Consider the following 14,691-nt stretch of genomic DNA (forward strand, 5'->3'; position numbering starts at 1 on the left):
TTCTGACTGTTTCTAGTCCTAATTGGGACTAGTGTAGTTCCACGTGACACGGAGAGGAACAACCCTCGGTCCGGAGACCTACGGCGGGCCGGCTCGGCGAAGAGCACTCGGGGAAAGTGAACGATGGCCTCTGATTGTGGAGTCAACAAGCTGAGGTCCGGGGGAGATGCTGAATTCTAAGCTTCTTCCTTCTTTTGTTTTGAAGATCACACTTTCTCTCATTGTGCCATAGCGCCTGAAAATGGCGCCCAGAAAGCCCTCCTCGACGGCAGAAGTTGCCCTCGTGCCTCTGAAGAACTGCTTGGTCAACTTGCCGCCATCACTGACCGCGCTTCTGGTTAACGCGAATGCCGTATGTCCTCTCGCGCACGCTTCAATTTGGTCGCTTTCGAGATTTAACTCAGACATTGTCGTTAAGACGGAGGAAGCTAATCAACCATTACTCCAGACCGCGCAAAATGTCATTGTTGAGCTACAATATCGACCTTCTTCCGGGAGGGCCAACGGAAGCCCATCGCAACGGTCGCTATACTTGGGATGGACGGGAATGCCCAGCAAACGGAAGCTTGCGCCGGTCGTGGGAAGAGACGGCATAAATAGGGGTTCCGCCAGAGAACAAGAGGCGTCGACGGTGGAATTGGATACCACATTTGGAAGAGTCCTGGGCCTTGCAGAAGGACAACCGGTAAGGCACAGCAGTTCAAAAGCCGAATTGGCTAAGGAGTTCTGACAGCGTGTCAGGTTGCGATTTATATACATCTTGATCCTCCGGTGGCACACACTGTTAATATTGAGCCCATGACTCCAGAAGACTGGGAGAGTATGTTTTATTCGTTGCCACGGTGGTCTGAAGTACGTTTGCTGACGTTGGTGTCTATAGTTATTGAACTTCACGCCAACTTCTTGGAGCTTAATCTTCTATCGCAAATTCGCGCACTTCCGAATCCAGGATATAATAATGCAGGACAACTCGAGCACATGCACCCTCTGGCTTTGCATCTTTCTCCGACATCTACTGCGAACATCGTCATCACCTCACTTACACCGGCTCCGTCTGACACGTCGGCATTCGCAAAGATAGCCCCAGATGCGGAAGTTATAGTCGCACCCAAGGTCCGTCCGAAGAACGCCGCAGGCTCTCGGGCAGACAGTCGTAGCGTTACCAGCAGGAAGAGTGCCAGTGGGAGGAGTAGCAGCGGCACTACGCGACCCAAGAGTAGTGCAAACAGAAGCGGGCTCTACTTGAGGGGTGTCGATCGCAAGTCTGCTGACCAGTGGTTCGATGCGGAATGCGACGATGACAATAACGAAGGCTTCCGTGTATGGGTTGACCCCGATCTACTCGCCACAAACGAGCTTCGAGGTGCCGGCTGGGTGTGCATCTCCGTTGTCCAACCTGCTGGCCTCAAACCGATGCCCGACCCTCAGCAGCAAATAAACCAAGCGGAGCAACAAAAGTCAAGCGAGGCCGGTTCTCCCGCGACGAAGCTCGTTGCTAAGCTGGTACCATGGGTGGATGCACCAGATACCCAGCACGTTGCCATCTCCACCTTGTTGTGCAGCACGCTGAGCGCAGAAGGTATAGTTGGGGGGGTCGTTCGCGTTGAAGCAGCGCCTCCGCAAATGCAACGGTCGACAGTGAAGTCGCTTAAGATATATCCATTCATGTCCGATCCGTCGAAGAAAAGAGATGGATTGAAGTTCGGCGCTGATACTGCAGCTGCGAAGGACGCGCTGCTCGAGCGGATCAAGGTGATCCATGGGGCCCCTGGGTCTGACATCGGTCTTTTATCAGGCGCATTGACAGACGGAATGGTGTTGCCAAGGGTGGAAAACCCGGGATCGGTGTCTGCATTCGATGGTGCGATTATCCGCTTTGACCCTCCACTGAAGGGCAACGATGCCTCTAAACCTTTATTCGGGTGGCTCTTGGGGTCAGAGTCGAAGCTGTTTCTAGAGGTGCAGTCCGAAATACCTAGACTGTCGGAAGGCTCGCCCGCACTACCCACCGATGATCCAATCCCAGAAGTTGCTCCCGAACTGGTGGGAATTGATTCTATCATCTCGCAGTCTCTTGACGGCCTGACCAAATCAACTTCTATCCTGTTGACTGGTGGTCTCGGGGCCGGGAAAACAGCTCTTACTCACCTCCTTGCGCACCGGGTTCAGAAAGACTATCTGTTCAACGTGAAATACTTTTCTTGTCGGAAACTGGTTACTGATGAGACTCGAATTTCGAACATCAAAGAAACTTTGAACCGCCTTTTCATGTCTGCTGCTTGGTGCGCCCGCTTGGGTGGGCAATCAGTAGTTATTCTGGACGACCTTGATAAGTTGTGTCCTGCGGAGACAGAATTGCAAGTTGGAGGAGACAACGGCCGCAGTCGCCAAAACAGTGAAGTCATCTGCTCGATGGTCCGAGAGTATTGCTCGATGAATTCCCCGGTTGTCCTCCTGGCCACTGCGCAATCTAAAGAGTCCCTGAACAACGTCATCGTTGGTGGGCATGTGGCACGCGAGGTTATTCATCTCAGGGCACCCGACAAAGATGGACGTCGCAAGGTTCTGGAGAAGCTAACAAGCCAGGATAAGGCTGCTGACAGTATCAACGGCCGCGCACGGAGCGTTAGCGAGTCTACCCATGATTCATGGTTGGACCCTTCAAATCCTGAAAGTCGACCTGGTTCTTCCGAGAATGATGGCTTTGTTCTTGCACGGGACATTGATTTCCTCGAGCTGGCCGGAAAGACCGACGGATACATGCCAGGGGACCTCGTTCTGCTCATTTCTCGTGCTCGGAACGAGGCTTTGATACGTTCGGTGCAAGATCCATCGGCAGCCTCGAAAGCGGTTACTCTTGGAGCCGATGATTTTGAGAACGCACTCAAAGGCTTCACTCCAGCATCTCTGCGTAATGTCACACTTACCTCCTCTACGACGACCTTTTCTGCGATCGGTGGCCTGCACTCGACCCGACAAACTCTAATGGAGACGCTGCAATATCCCACTAAGTATGCGCCTATCTTCGCGCAGTGTCCTCTGCGTCTGCGGTCTGGGTTGCTTCTCTACGGTTACCCCGGATGTGGAAAAACAATGTTGGCCAGTGCAGTAGCGGGCGAATGCGGCTTGAACTTTATCAGTGTCAAGGGACCTGAGATCTTGAACAAGTACATCGGTGCCAGTGAAAAGAGCGTGCGAGACTTGTTCGAAAGAGCACAGGCTGCGAGGCCATGCATTCTGTTCTTTGACGAGTTTGACAGTATCGCACCGAAACGTGGACATGATTCCACTGGTGTCACGGATCGTGTGGTCAACCAGCTCCTTACTCAAATGGACGGTGCAGAAGGTCTCTCTGGAGTCTACGTACTGGCAGCAACCTCGCGACCTGACCTGATCGATCCAGCTCTGTTGCGTCCAGGACGGTTGGACAAGTCCCTCCTCTGCGGCATGCCATCGCATTCGGATCGAGTTGACATCATTGAAGCCGTTAGCAAAAAGCTAAAGATGAACCAAGAAGTCGTCAGCCGTCTGGACGAGGTCGCCTCCAGAACCGAGGGTTTCTCAGGAGCCGATATCCAAGCCGTGGTATACAACGCCCATCTCGAAGCCGTGCACGACGCTCTGGGCGACCACACCGCAACCAACGACAAAGCGCCCACCCGGGGCAGCGCCAAACAGTCTTCTACCAGCGTCAGCAGCAAATCCTTCATCCAGTTCCTGTACTCCAACGAGCAACAAACCGGACCAGTCCCCATGCCTTCTCCCGCCATTGTCGCCTCCAAGCTCGAAGCAATCAAGAGCACGCGCCGTCGCCAGCGCCAGCTAGAACAGCAAGGTACTGCCGGCGCTGCTGCACAGTCGACGCCCATGACCAACGGCAACGCATCTCAAGAAGAACCGCGCGTGGAGGTCATCGTGCGGTGGGAGCATATTGAGCGATCGCTGGATAACACGCGGCGGTCGCTGAGTGAGCCTGAATACAGACGCTTGCTGGCTATCTATCGGGAGTTTGTGATGGGACGGAATGGAGAGATGCCTAATGGTGAGGGAGGGAGAGAAGTTGGAGGAAGGACGAGTTTGATGTAGGTTTATGTATTTCTGGGTGGATTAAGTAGAGTATATATTTGCATATAGAGACATTCTCTGTAATAATTAAGCTATTTACTGTGTACTTGGAATACATCGTGCCGCTGTAATTTGTAGTCGTAGTGAGCAACGTTCTACTGTAGGAGCCGACAAAAAAATAAAAGGCCGCTCCCCGCGAGTCTCGAACGCACCTCCCACCGCTGCAGCCTACCAGGCCGAAATAGGCAAAAACGTCAATTTCGCCCTGTAACCAATAAAAAAAAAACTGGTAGCTTCTCTTTGATTGAGCGTGTCATCCTTAGTGCAGGGGCCATGCTAATCTTCTCTGTATCGTTTCAAATTGACCAAATGCCCGAAGGCAATAGGATTACCGTTAAAGTGGTTTATATGCCCTTTTAAAGCGGGAATGGGGAACTCTCATTGGTTGGGCTGGCGAGGTGGCAGGGTTAGTCATATTCTGTCTGTGCGAGGCATAGTGTGCATAAAATTGAGCATAAAGTAGGTCGTAGTGATAAAAGTTATAGATGTCGCAGAATAACAACCAAAATTTCGATCTCGAAATCGATCAAAACACTTCAGAATTGAGTTGAAACAGAATCCCACACGAACTGAAAAAAGCGCAAAATTGGCGAATGCTTGTCAGCAAATGGATCCCAATGAGACTTGTTATTGGCCTGAATTAGATGACTTCAATTGGCTGTATATTCCACCACACTCTCCCAATAGGGTAACGAGTCCCGAGGTTAGCGGTCAAGACGTTAGATGTCAGGATGCGCCTCTCTGTACCCCGGCTTACTCCGGAGTACAGTCCTTGGCATACGGGGTACGTGAACGAGTGCTATATAATTCAAATTTACGGGATATCTAGAGCACTATTCTGGAAAGAACCATATACCTTTTATAGTGAGTAACTACTTGTACCACTCCGTACTACTAGGCCAGTGCTCCTCCTACTCGGCAATCCGGTCCATAGCCGAGCCGATAACTCTTTATGCGCCGGTACCTCTCTGAACCGAGGCTCGCGTCACAACATAACCGACGCCACCAGTAGTTGGAGAAGGCAAGATAAGCAAGATGGGGTATAGTGTGGGTGGCGCCGGTTTATCCGTCTCCTGGGAGCTTTCAAAAGAGCTCGTGTCTCGTTTCTGCTTTCTTTTCTTTTGCGTTAATTTGTGAGCATCTTGCTAGAGTGTCTATTTTGTTTGCATATCACCATGCCTGTTACATCGTCATACGCTCCGGTCCAGGTACCGGATGTTGATATCTGGGATTTTCTGTTTGAGAGGAAGAATAAGCCGTTCCCAGATGACAAGGGTATGCCTCCCTGTTCCTTTGTCTTACGTTACAAGAAAACTAACAACCAAAAGTCATCTACCAAGATGCCGACACACAACGCATTTACACCTACGCCGGTGTCAAGGAAGGCGCCCTTACCTTCGGCAAGGGCCTAAAAGCCATCTACAACTGGCGCAAAGGCGACGTCCTCGCCCTCTTCACCCCTAACTGCATCGATACCCCCGTCATCACCTGGGGCACCCACTGGGCCGGTGGCGTCGTCTCCCCCGCAAACCCCGCCTACACTGTCGAAGAATTGGCTTTCCAGCTGAAGAACTCGGGTGCGAAAGCGCTGGTTACGCAGATGTCTGTGTTGGGCGTTGCAGAGCAGGCAGCGGCTAAGGTTGGGATTTCGAGGGAGAGGGTGATACTCATTGGAGATGAGAGACATCCTGAGGCGAAGTTTAAGCATTTTACTTCCGTTAGGAATATCTCTGGTGCGACGAGGTTCCGGAAGACAAAGATTGATCCGAGAAAGGATCTGTCGTTCTTGGTGTACTCGTCAGGGACGACTGGGTTGCCAAAGGGAGTGCGGCTGTCGCATCGGAATATCGTGGTCAATAGCCTCCAGTTGGAAGCCGGGGACGGAAACCTATCCTGCATTGGAGGCGAAGATGGAAAGGGAGATCGGATATTAGCCTTCCTCCCATTCTACCACATCTACGGCCTGAACTGCCTCCTCCATCAAACAATTTACCGCGGTTACCACCTCATCGTCATGCAAAAATTCGACATCGAGAAATGGTGCGCCCACGTCCAGAATTACCGTATCACCTTTAGCTACGTCGTTCCTCCCGTCGTCCTCTTACTGGGTAAACACCCCATCATCGACAAATACAACCTCTCCAGCTTGCGCATGATGAACTGCGGCGCCGCACCACTTACCCAAGAACTCGTCGAAGCGGTCTACGCGCGCATCAAGGTCGGTATCAAGCAGGGCTATGGTCTCAGCGAAACGAGTCCTGTCACGCACACACAGCCCTGGAGCGAGTGGCATAGCAGTATTGGGTCTGTCGGGAAGATGGTGCCGAACATGGAGGCGAAGTATATGACCATGCCGGAGGATGGGTCTGAGCCGAGCGAAGTTGGCGCCGGGGAGGTCGGGGAGTTGTACGTGCGCGGTGAAAACGTGTTCCAGGGGTATCATGAGAATCCGACTGCGACGGAAGAGTGTCTGTCGGCGGATGGATGGTTCCGGACTGGTGACGTTGGGTATCAGGATCCCAAGGGGAACTTTTACATCACGGATCGGGTTAAGGAGCTCATCAAGTACAAGGGATTCCAGGTGGCTCCTGCGGAATTGGAGGGTATCCTGGTTGACAATGAGGCCGTGGATGATGTTGCGGTGATTGGTGTGGAGAGCGAGGCGCATGGCAGTGAGGTGCCTATTGCGTTTGTTGTGCGGAGTGGCAAGAGCAAGTCCTCTGGTGCGAGCGCTGAGCAGGAGGCCGAGAACATCATCAAGTGGCTGGACAGCAAGGTGGCATACCACAAGCGTCTGCGCGGTGGTGTGCGGTTCGTGGACGAAATCCCCAAGAGCCCGAGTGGAAAGATTCTCCGCCGGATGTTGAAGAAGCAAGTCCAAGATGAGACCAAGGCTGCTAAGCCCAAGGCCAAGCTGTGATCATTTCTTCATCTGCATCTGTACACAGATTCTGTACGCATATATCCATCATTCATATTATTCAAGAGAACCGCTTAACCATCCCCTCAACATCCTCCCCCTCAACCGTATCAACCTTCTCCTTAACCACCCTCTCAACAGCCTCATCCACCGGCTCCTCCCCATTCAACAAATCATACCACCCGTTCGTATCATTCCTCGCCAACAACTTATCCGCCACAATAGCCACATCCTCCCTCGTAATCGTCCCCTTTCCCGCTGTCTTCCCCAACTGCACCTTCCGTGTCGCAGGCGAATCCGCCAACGTACCCGGCCGCAGATTAATCGCCTGGAATGGCTTCCGCTGCTGCTTCGCCGCGAGGGCGGTCATGTACTCGTCCGCCTCGAGCTTGGCTTTCGCGTAGGCGGGGAGGACGTTGTTGGAGACGTGTTGGAGGTGCGCCCATTCGTCGTCGGAGAGCCAGGAGGGCTGCTTGCGGCGGCTACCGATGTGCGAGACGAGGAGGAATTTGGTGATTTTGTTGTTGGCGAAGGACGCGGAGATGAAGTTCTTGGCGGCTACCTCGTCGATGGCTTGGGTGCGTGCTGGGCCGCCTTTTCCGCCGGCGCCTGCAATCATTCAGCACTTGTGTACAAATGTAGCGTTGAGTGAGGGTGGGGACATACCAGCAGACCAAACAACGTAATCCGGCTGGACACGGTCGATGATACCCTTCGCATCTGCTTCGGTCTTCACATCGTCGAGACTGGAGAGAAGGATGTCGAGGGAGCCCTTCTTGCCCTGTCCCAGAGCGCGGATTTCAGACTCGTGGTCGGGGTTGCGGATGACGCTGGTGACATTCCAGGCGCGGGAGAGCAAGAGGGGAGTCAGATGGAGGGCGATCTTGCCGTGGCCACCGAGGAGAAGAACGTGCATTTTGATGTTTGTACGGAGTATAATATACTAGTAGTATAGATGGTTATAGTAAATTGTTGTTGTAGAGATTCATGAGGGGTCTTTGTATATTCAGCTGAGGGGTTGCTGAATAATTATCTAATGTATGGCGTCACGTCATTTGCACAGTGCATTGTTGTGCATTGTGCATTATGCGGTTGTCGACAGACAAAGACATGACTGCGAGCGCTCCCTTTGCTTTGTCTCATTGATAGATCACCAAGTAAGGCATGGCACATCGATGCGGATCAATAGGGCAGCCCCTAATCAGGTGGTCACGTGCCACGTGTCTTCACCGAGTAAACACACTTAATAATATATTGCCCAGGGATACGAGGACGGAGTGCGGAGTATTACTCCTGAGATTACTTTATTATTATTGTTTATTGGGGTCCTTAATATCAGTAAGGATAGTGCTAACTAGTTGTCGGTGACAGCCTTACTCCAATTATGGTCCTGTTCTGGACTTCAGCCTGGTGAAACGATTCAGAGGTGAAACAGTCGAAATTGATGAATAGAAGACTCAAAAGTTTGTTCGTCTCATGTTTGTCCTGGCGCTTATATCTCCTATCTTGGCCTGTATTACATTTCTGTATGAGAGTATAGTGTCACATACTCGATATATTCTCTCTCTGTACTTCGTACCTGCATACAGTAAGCTACTCGAGGATTGAATACGGTCTGTGCTGACCCTATCCCATGGTACGGAACCGGTTCCTGAGATTACTAACTGCCTGGGTGGAGATACTAGATTCTGATTGGTAGTAATGATGGGGTCTGCAAGGGGTGCCGTTACTAGCTGTATTATAAAAACAATACATACAAACATACGGTACAGAGTACAAACAGACAAGTACTTCCACAATGCCTCTTTGTCCAGATAAATACCTACTCGGTACCTATTCAGGTACCTATAACAATGTCTTCAAGGTAGAACCTATATAGCCTATTAAACAAGATATAATTGACCAGTTCTGTACGGAGTAATGTAATCTAAAAGATTAAATCAAACGAACCAAAAACCAGCGTCGATCCGCCCCGAAGAACCAAAACCGAAAAAAAGTGATCGAATCCAGATCCTTTTCCGCAATTTCCTTCATTTCTTCTTTTCTTCTTCACTGCTCGAATCCCAGTTTTTTCGTCTATTCATCTCTCTGTCACTCGTTACCCCCGTGTTTGTCACTGATCACAAACAGACGCGCGCGACCAGTCACTTTAGACATGCAGCCATAAACTCCTCTTTCCGCGCTGTGCGTCCCCCTGACAACTGCATTGCCCATGGCCTCTTCACAGTACTGACTCGATGTTTTCTCCAGACTTTTCAATAACCACATTCGTTTTGTCCGCCAAACAGTCCATCATGAACCGCCTCCGCAGACATAAAAAGGAAAAGGCCGCCAAGGAAGAGCTGGCCCAGTCCGAAAAGGCGGCCTCTTCCACCACCACCATCATCTCCTCCATCACACCCACTAAAAAAGAAAAGGAACCCGCCAGCAAGAAAGATGACGACCGGCAAACGACTTCTCCCAAGGTCTCTGATTTCGACCTTGCCAATGCCCTCCCGGCCCCCGATGATTTCCGTACCAGTCTGCTCATGCCCAAGCTGTCCGCGCGCTTCAGTATGCTCAAGGAACAGGATGATCCCGAGTCTTTGCTGGGGAAAGCTAGCGATGATAGTGTTCTGTTCTCGAAGCGCGCGTCCAGATTGAATATGTTTAGTCACCCCAACCAGCTGGCAGATATTGATGAGATGTCCATCAACAGTCGTCCCTCCGCCTTCGGGCAGGCGGAGTCTAACGATGGCTACGGAACTGATGACGATCGTTCTCAGGCAGGGGGGAGCATGATGAGCAGGGCTCGTCGTGCTGAAGTAGGAAATAACCTGTTTGGTGGTCGTCAAAAGGTCTACAAGGTTCCCGCCAGATCTAGAGGCGCGTCTCCTAATCCTGGACCTGAGGCCGGTCGCTCGGGCCTGGGACGCGCTGTCTATGAACACGACGTGACCCTGTCCGCCTTTCAGCGTCTCAGACTGAAGGAAAAGGAAGAGCGCGCCGCTGCTGAAGATAGTGCCTTGAATTCGCCTACCTTCTCCAACGAAGATGCCTTGTCCAGTATCGGGTCTACCAATCGCACCACCTATTCTTCTACAGCTTCCGGTCCACCCCCTACCTTTGGTCGTGCTTCCACCGCAGCAACCTCAGTCGACGGGGAGCCCATTACACCGCAATCCATCGAGGGCTCGGCAGGCAAGCAATTCCCATTCCCTGAACGCGGTGCACCCAAACCCACTCGTCGTTACGGCCAGGGCCTGGTTCAGTCGGTCCAGAACCAGCAGAATCTCACTCTGAATCGGCTCGAGAGTCTCAGCCGTCAGCGCCCGGGAACTCCTGAATTCCCTCAGATGAACCGGGCCTTTTCCCGGAGCGCAACCAGCCTGCGCGATCGTCTGCAGAGACTCCCTCTCGTTGACGCTGCTCGCCCGTCCTCCCGTCCGACGAGCCCTCCTTTGTCGGCTGCATCGCCCAGACCTCAATTGGCTGAGAGCGAATCCAAAGATCCCGTTCCGTCTGGCTACGGCACTCCCTCTGGATACAATGCCCCGCCCCTAAGCCCACCTATCAGCGAAGTTGAGGAAAAACCCGTGCCCTTGGCGGCTGCTCTGCAGCCGGAAGACCATGGAAAAGCCACTGCTTTAGGTCTTTTCAACAAGCCCCGAGCGCCATTTGACGAGCAACAGTTCACCCGACGCCAGCTGCAGATGCATCAGGGCCGAAGCACCCCACCATTACGACAACCCCCATCACCTCCACGCAACGCTCCTCCTCCTGCTCCCACCACCCTCCCACAAGAACGCGTTGGACGCTCCCGCGGTATCTCCAACGCTAGCAGCTACCGCTCGCGGCCAGGATCCGCCTCGTCTCACTACAGCGAGGCCTCCAAAGGCATGAACCGCACTACGTTCTTCAGCAATTCTAGCCCCAGTGACTCCGGTGACGAGGATGATGAGGAGGATGAGGAGGACATCCATCCCGCGTTCCGCTCCCGTTCCCGCTCCCGCACCCCCTCGAAGCCGTCGACCCCACCTGGAGAGCCCCAGGAGCGCCATCCTCTGCCCGAAGTACGATTTTCGGACTTGGGAGACCTTAAGCCCATTGCAGAAAACGAAATTGCAGAGAGCGTCGATTCGCAAAACAACGCCCAGGCACCGCAGGAGCCTGACTCGCCTACTTTGGGGCCATCTGGTCTGGGACTCAGTGGATTGGTTCGTACACACTTGCGACAGGAGAGCGACAAGTCTATCCAACTACCATCGCTGGGACTTCCACCCAAGCTTACCGACAATAGAGACGTTCCCGAGACCAAGCAAGACACTGCTGATGCCACCCCCACGCCTCCTCCCGCCGATGAACCGTCATCCCAGAGTACAATTTCCGCAGAATCCACGACTCCCGAGGAACTGCCGGAAGAGAGCCAGGGGAGGATTCCGAATGACTCTTCGCTCGACGACGAATCAGGGGACAGCAGCAACAGCAGCCACCGGCGTAACGCCAGCACTGAAACGCAGCGCGAACGCGAGGAATTCGCCAATGAGCTGGCTGAGCGACGGAGAAAGGTGCAAGAGAAACTGCAGAACTTCACAGACATTGAGAGTCGGTCGAATAGTCGAGCGCCTAGTCGAGCGGCCAGTCGATCGGCGAGTCGATCAGGTAGTCCGGCTCGCTGTGGAACACCTGATTCTTCTTCCCAGGTCAAGCCTGGTAATGCCTTTGCGCTGCTGAAGAGCCGCGCCGGCAAACACCATCTGTTCCAGAAGTCGGGTAACTCTTCCACGCAATCCTTGGTTAACTTGGATCAGAACGATCCATGGCGCGAGGAGGACGAGAAGGTTCCTTTTCCCAGCTTGAGCACTCAGCAATTGAATTCGAGTACCCCACAAATCCCTGGTGACCGACCGTCAGTGCGGTCGCGAGTCGCTGCTTTCACCCGTGGTAATCAGGACGCTTCTCGCGAGTCGAGCCATAGCCGTAATGCATCGCCCCATTCGTTCACAGGTTTCCGGGCTCGACGCGATCGCTCCCGCTCAGATGCATCCTGCCGATCCAAGAGTCGGTTGCGAAACGACGATCTTGGAACTGTGGACGAACGATCGGTCGCTTCGCACGAAATCCATCTCCCAGATTCCACGTACGACCCGCGCGCCAACACCTCGGTTCCCTCATCCACTCGTCCCTCCGTAGAGGGCGATGAACGTTCCTCATCGCGCAGCTCTGGCCGCTACCGTAGCGGTAGTCGCTCAGGGACCCCAAGCTACTTCGACCTGCCACCGCCACCACAGCACCACCCGCCCTCCGTGTCTGGCCCTAACCCAGCGATGATTGGAAATGCTCCCCGGCCTTCTCCAATTGCGCCGTATTCTGCCAACGCCACGCCGCCTCTTGACCTCACGCCTTCTCCCTCATCCCCACCAGCGCCAACCTTTGCTGCCGCCGCAGGCCACGTCGTGCCCCAGCGTGCCCCCGGCCACACAGGCCTGCCAAAGCGCCCAATCAACAAGCTGCAAATCTCAGAACCCACCCTGCTCTCGTCCACATCCAACGTCCCCACGGTCGGCCTGCCCCCAAGCGCAAGCCTAACCAACGGCATGGAAACGCCTCCAGTACCACCCATGAACCCCCGCCGTCGACGACAAACAACCACGCAAACAATCCTAGGCGCATTGAAGGGCGAGAAGCAGGACACCCAATCATCCTCGCCTAGCGAATACGCAACCAGCGGGCGAGGAACGCCCGCCGACGAGCGCAGCATGTTCGAGGACGAGCGGCCACTTTCGCGGAACCGCTTGCGCAAGACTTCGAGTGAGGGTGGTTCGTTGAGTATCAAGGCGAGACAGGAGATTATAAGTGGTACTGCGCCGCCGCCTATGCCGTATCCGCCGCCGTCGTATCCTCCGCCTAAGGTTCCTTTTGACGGGAGGATGTTCTAAATCTTTGATTTCTATTGTTTTTTATTCGTTATATACCATTCTGCCTTATTATGTTTTAGTGATGATTGATACCTTTCTTTTCCTTTTTTATTTCTCTTTTATATCTGATGATGTTCAGTTATATACCAGTGCATTTGTTGAGCGGGTGGAATGGTGTCTTTCCTTTTTCCTTTACTCTCTTCTTGGATATGTGTATTTACATGATAATGGAATTTAGTCTCAATACTGTCCAGGATTATGGATTGATTATCATAAAACAAAGTAAATACCTCCTTCGTTATATACACGATGTCAACTCATCCTCATGTCAACATAGTATAGCGTAGACAGCGTAGCACAGCATCGCATTGCCATACCCATTCACATACTCGTTCCCGTTAAGGAAATCTTAAGGAATTTCAGATTCGCAGGGAGTCGGGTCGTCGACGACACAGCGCTTGGTGAAGGCGCCCTTGATCTTGTCACCGGCATCCTCGAAGCCATTCTTAATGTCGGAACCGATGTCGGCTTCGGGTTCACGCTTGGTGAAAGCACCCTTGATCTTGTCACCGGCATCCTCGAAGCCATTCTTAATGTCGGAACCGATGCCGGCTTCGGGTTCACGCTTGGTGAAGGCGCCCTTGATCTTGTCACCGGCATCCTCGAAACCATTCTTAATGTCGGAACCGATGCCGGCTTCGGGTTCACGCTTGGTGAAAGCGCCCTTGATCTTGTCACCGGCATCCTTGAAGCCACTCTCGATATCCGACCCAATACCAGCTTCACGCTTGACGTTACCGGAGCCACACGAGGTCGGGTCGTCGGGAACACATCGCTCGACAACACCCTTGATCTTGTCCCCGGCTTCCTGGAAACCGCTGGAGATGTCCGATCCGAGGTCGGGAGCGGCGGCAGCGACGGGGGCAGCAGCGACGGACTGCGCGCCCAGAAGGATGGCGGCCGTGGTGGCGTAGATGGAGCGGAGGAGGACCATTTTCGTTTCTTGTCTTTTTTTTTTCTTCAGCCTTGTTTGGTTTTGTTATGGCCTAGTAAGGTATAAAACAAAAGAGAAGTGATGTGTATGAGAAAAAAAAGTTGCGTTGTCAGAGGCACAAACGGTATATATACAACCTACGCGCGTCCATCCATTAACGGCAGGCCGGACCAACCGACAAGAGGGGGGTCCAGGGTCCAGGCCTCCACAAAAAACGGCTCTGTCTCCAATGTAAGTGGCAAGGGGACCCCGATTATCACTTAACGAAGATGTCATGGTGTCCACTGATGTGCGGTGTCGGGGTCGGGGAAGATACTGTACTGAGTAAGTCGGCGTTGCCCAGTAGGGTTAGATATTGATAAGGGCGGTTGGATCCTAGATTAGATGGACGGGACGGCGGAGTTGAGGTCCGGAAATGGAATATGCTGTAAGATATTAGAGATGGGAAGGGGAGGTGAGTACTGTATATGAATTGCGTGGGATGGTAGAGTAGAGGTTTAGATTGATGTAGTCGTGAGTCGTGGTTTTGTGTATGATTAGTCAACAGTATGCATAACTAAGTGCATTGAAGGTTATGCTTAAGGTTACTTCACTGTTTCTATTTCCACAATGATTCAGCTCTACATGTCTCCTGCTGTAAGCGTTGCCGCTGAGCCAGTCATCTTGCTAATTAATCTCCGTTGCAGTCCTCTACTATGAGCGCTCCATAGGATACGCCACCCGAAATAGGTGGCTGTAGTTCGCTACTCCTACTT

At 52.8% G+C, this 14,691-nt stretch overlaps 5 protein-coding genes across 5 annotated transcripts; 3 read left to right on the forward strand and 2 right to left on the reverse strand.

The window, feature by feature from the left end:
• The first annotated feature begins 155 nt into the window (after positions 1-155).
• Positions 156-4,184, forward strand: pex1 (AAA family ATPase peroxin 1). The gene is made up of 4 exons (XM_022549839.1): positions 156-352; positions 449-685; positions 742-820; positions 881-4,184. Exons 1-4 carry the CDS (start codon positions 242-244, stop codon positions 4,084-4,086), a joined length of 3,633 nt encoding a protein of 1,210 aa, XP_022398352.1. The 5' UTR covers positions 156-241; the 3' UTR covers positions 4,087-4,184.
• A 1,116-nt stretch (positions 4,185-5,300) lies between these two features.
• ASPGLDRAFT_28027 (acyl--CoA ligase) lies at positions 5,301-7,045 on the forward strand (the record flags this gene model as incomplete). Its single annotated transcript, XM_022543714.1, has 2 exons — positions 5,301-5,400; positions 5,454-7,045. The coding sequence occupies 2 exons, from the start codon at positions 5,301-5,303 to the stop codon at positions 7,043-7,045; spliced, it is 1,692 nt and encodes a 563-aa protein (XP_022398353.1).
• Positions 7,046-7,106: 61 nt separating this feature from the next.
• ASPGLDRAFT_132023 (uncharacterized protein) lies at positions 7,107-7,961 on the reverse strand (the record flags this gene model as incomplete). The annotated part of the gene is made up of 2 exons (XM_022541091.1): positions 7,107-7,654; positions 7,712-7,961. 2 exons carry the CDS (start codon positions 7,959-7,961, stop codon positions 7,107-7,109), a joined length of 798 nt encoding a protein of 265 aa, XP_022398354.1.
• Positions 7,962-9,339: 1,378 nt separating this feature from the next.
• ASPGLDRAFT_1497841 (uncharacterized protein) lies at positions 9,340-13,320 on the forward strand (the record flags this gene model as incomplete). Its single annotated transcript, XM_022542076.1, has 3 exons — positions 9,340-11,390; positions 11,451-11,633; positions 11,679-13,320. 3 exons carry the CDS (start codon positions 9,340-9,342, stop codon positions 12,961-12,963), a joined length of 3,519 nt encoding a protein of 1,172 aa, XP_022398355.1. The 3' UTR covers positions 12,964-13,320.
• Positions 13,182-14,401, reverse strand: ASPGLDRAFT_50196 (uncharacterized protein). Its single transcript, XM_022547257.1, has one exon. It carries the CDS (start codon positions 13,934-13,936, stop codon positions 13,352-13,354), a length of 585 nt encoding a protein of 194 aa, XP_022398356.1. The 5' UTR covers positions 13,937-14,401; the 3' UTR covers positions 13,182-13,351.
• Positions 14,402-14,691: the final 290 nt, after the last annotated feature.

Source organism: Aspergillus glaucus (assembly GCF_001890805.1).
Source record: "Aspergillus glaucus CBS 516.65 unplaced genomic scaffold ASPGLscaffold_18, whole genome shotgun sequence".
NCBI lineage: Eukaryota > Fungi > Ascomycota > Eurotiomycetes > Eurotiales > Aspergillaceae > Aspergillus > Aspergillus glaucus.

Excerpts from the sequence above, each read along its gene's own strand:
- ASPGLDRAFT_50196 (XM_022547257.1), bottom strand. The coding sequence starts at position 13,936 with ATGGTCCTCCTCCGCTCCATCTACGCCACCACGGCCGCCATCCTTCTG.
- pex1 (XM_022549839.1), top strand. The coding sequence starts at position 242 with ATGGCGCCCAGAAAGCCCTCCTCGACGGCAGAAGTTGCCCTCGTGCCT. Across the intron at positions 353-448 it reads TTCTGGTTAACGCGAATGCC|ACCGCGCAAAATGTCATTGT; the intron begins GTATGTCCTCTC and ends CCATTACTCCAG. Across the intron at positions 821-880 it reads GACTCCAGAAGACTGGGAGA|TTATTGAACTTCACGCCAAC; the intron begins GTATGTTTTATT and ends TGGTGTCTATAG.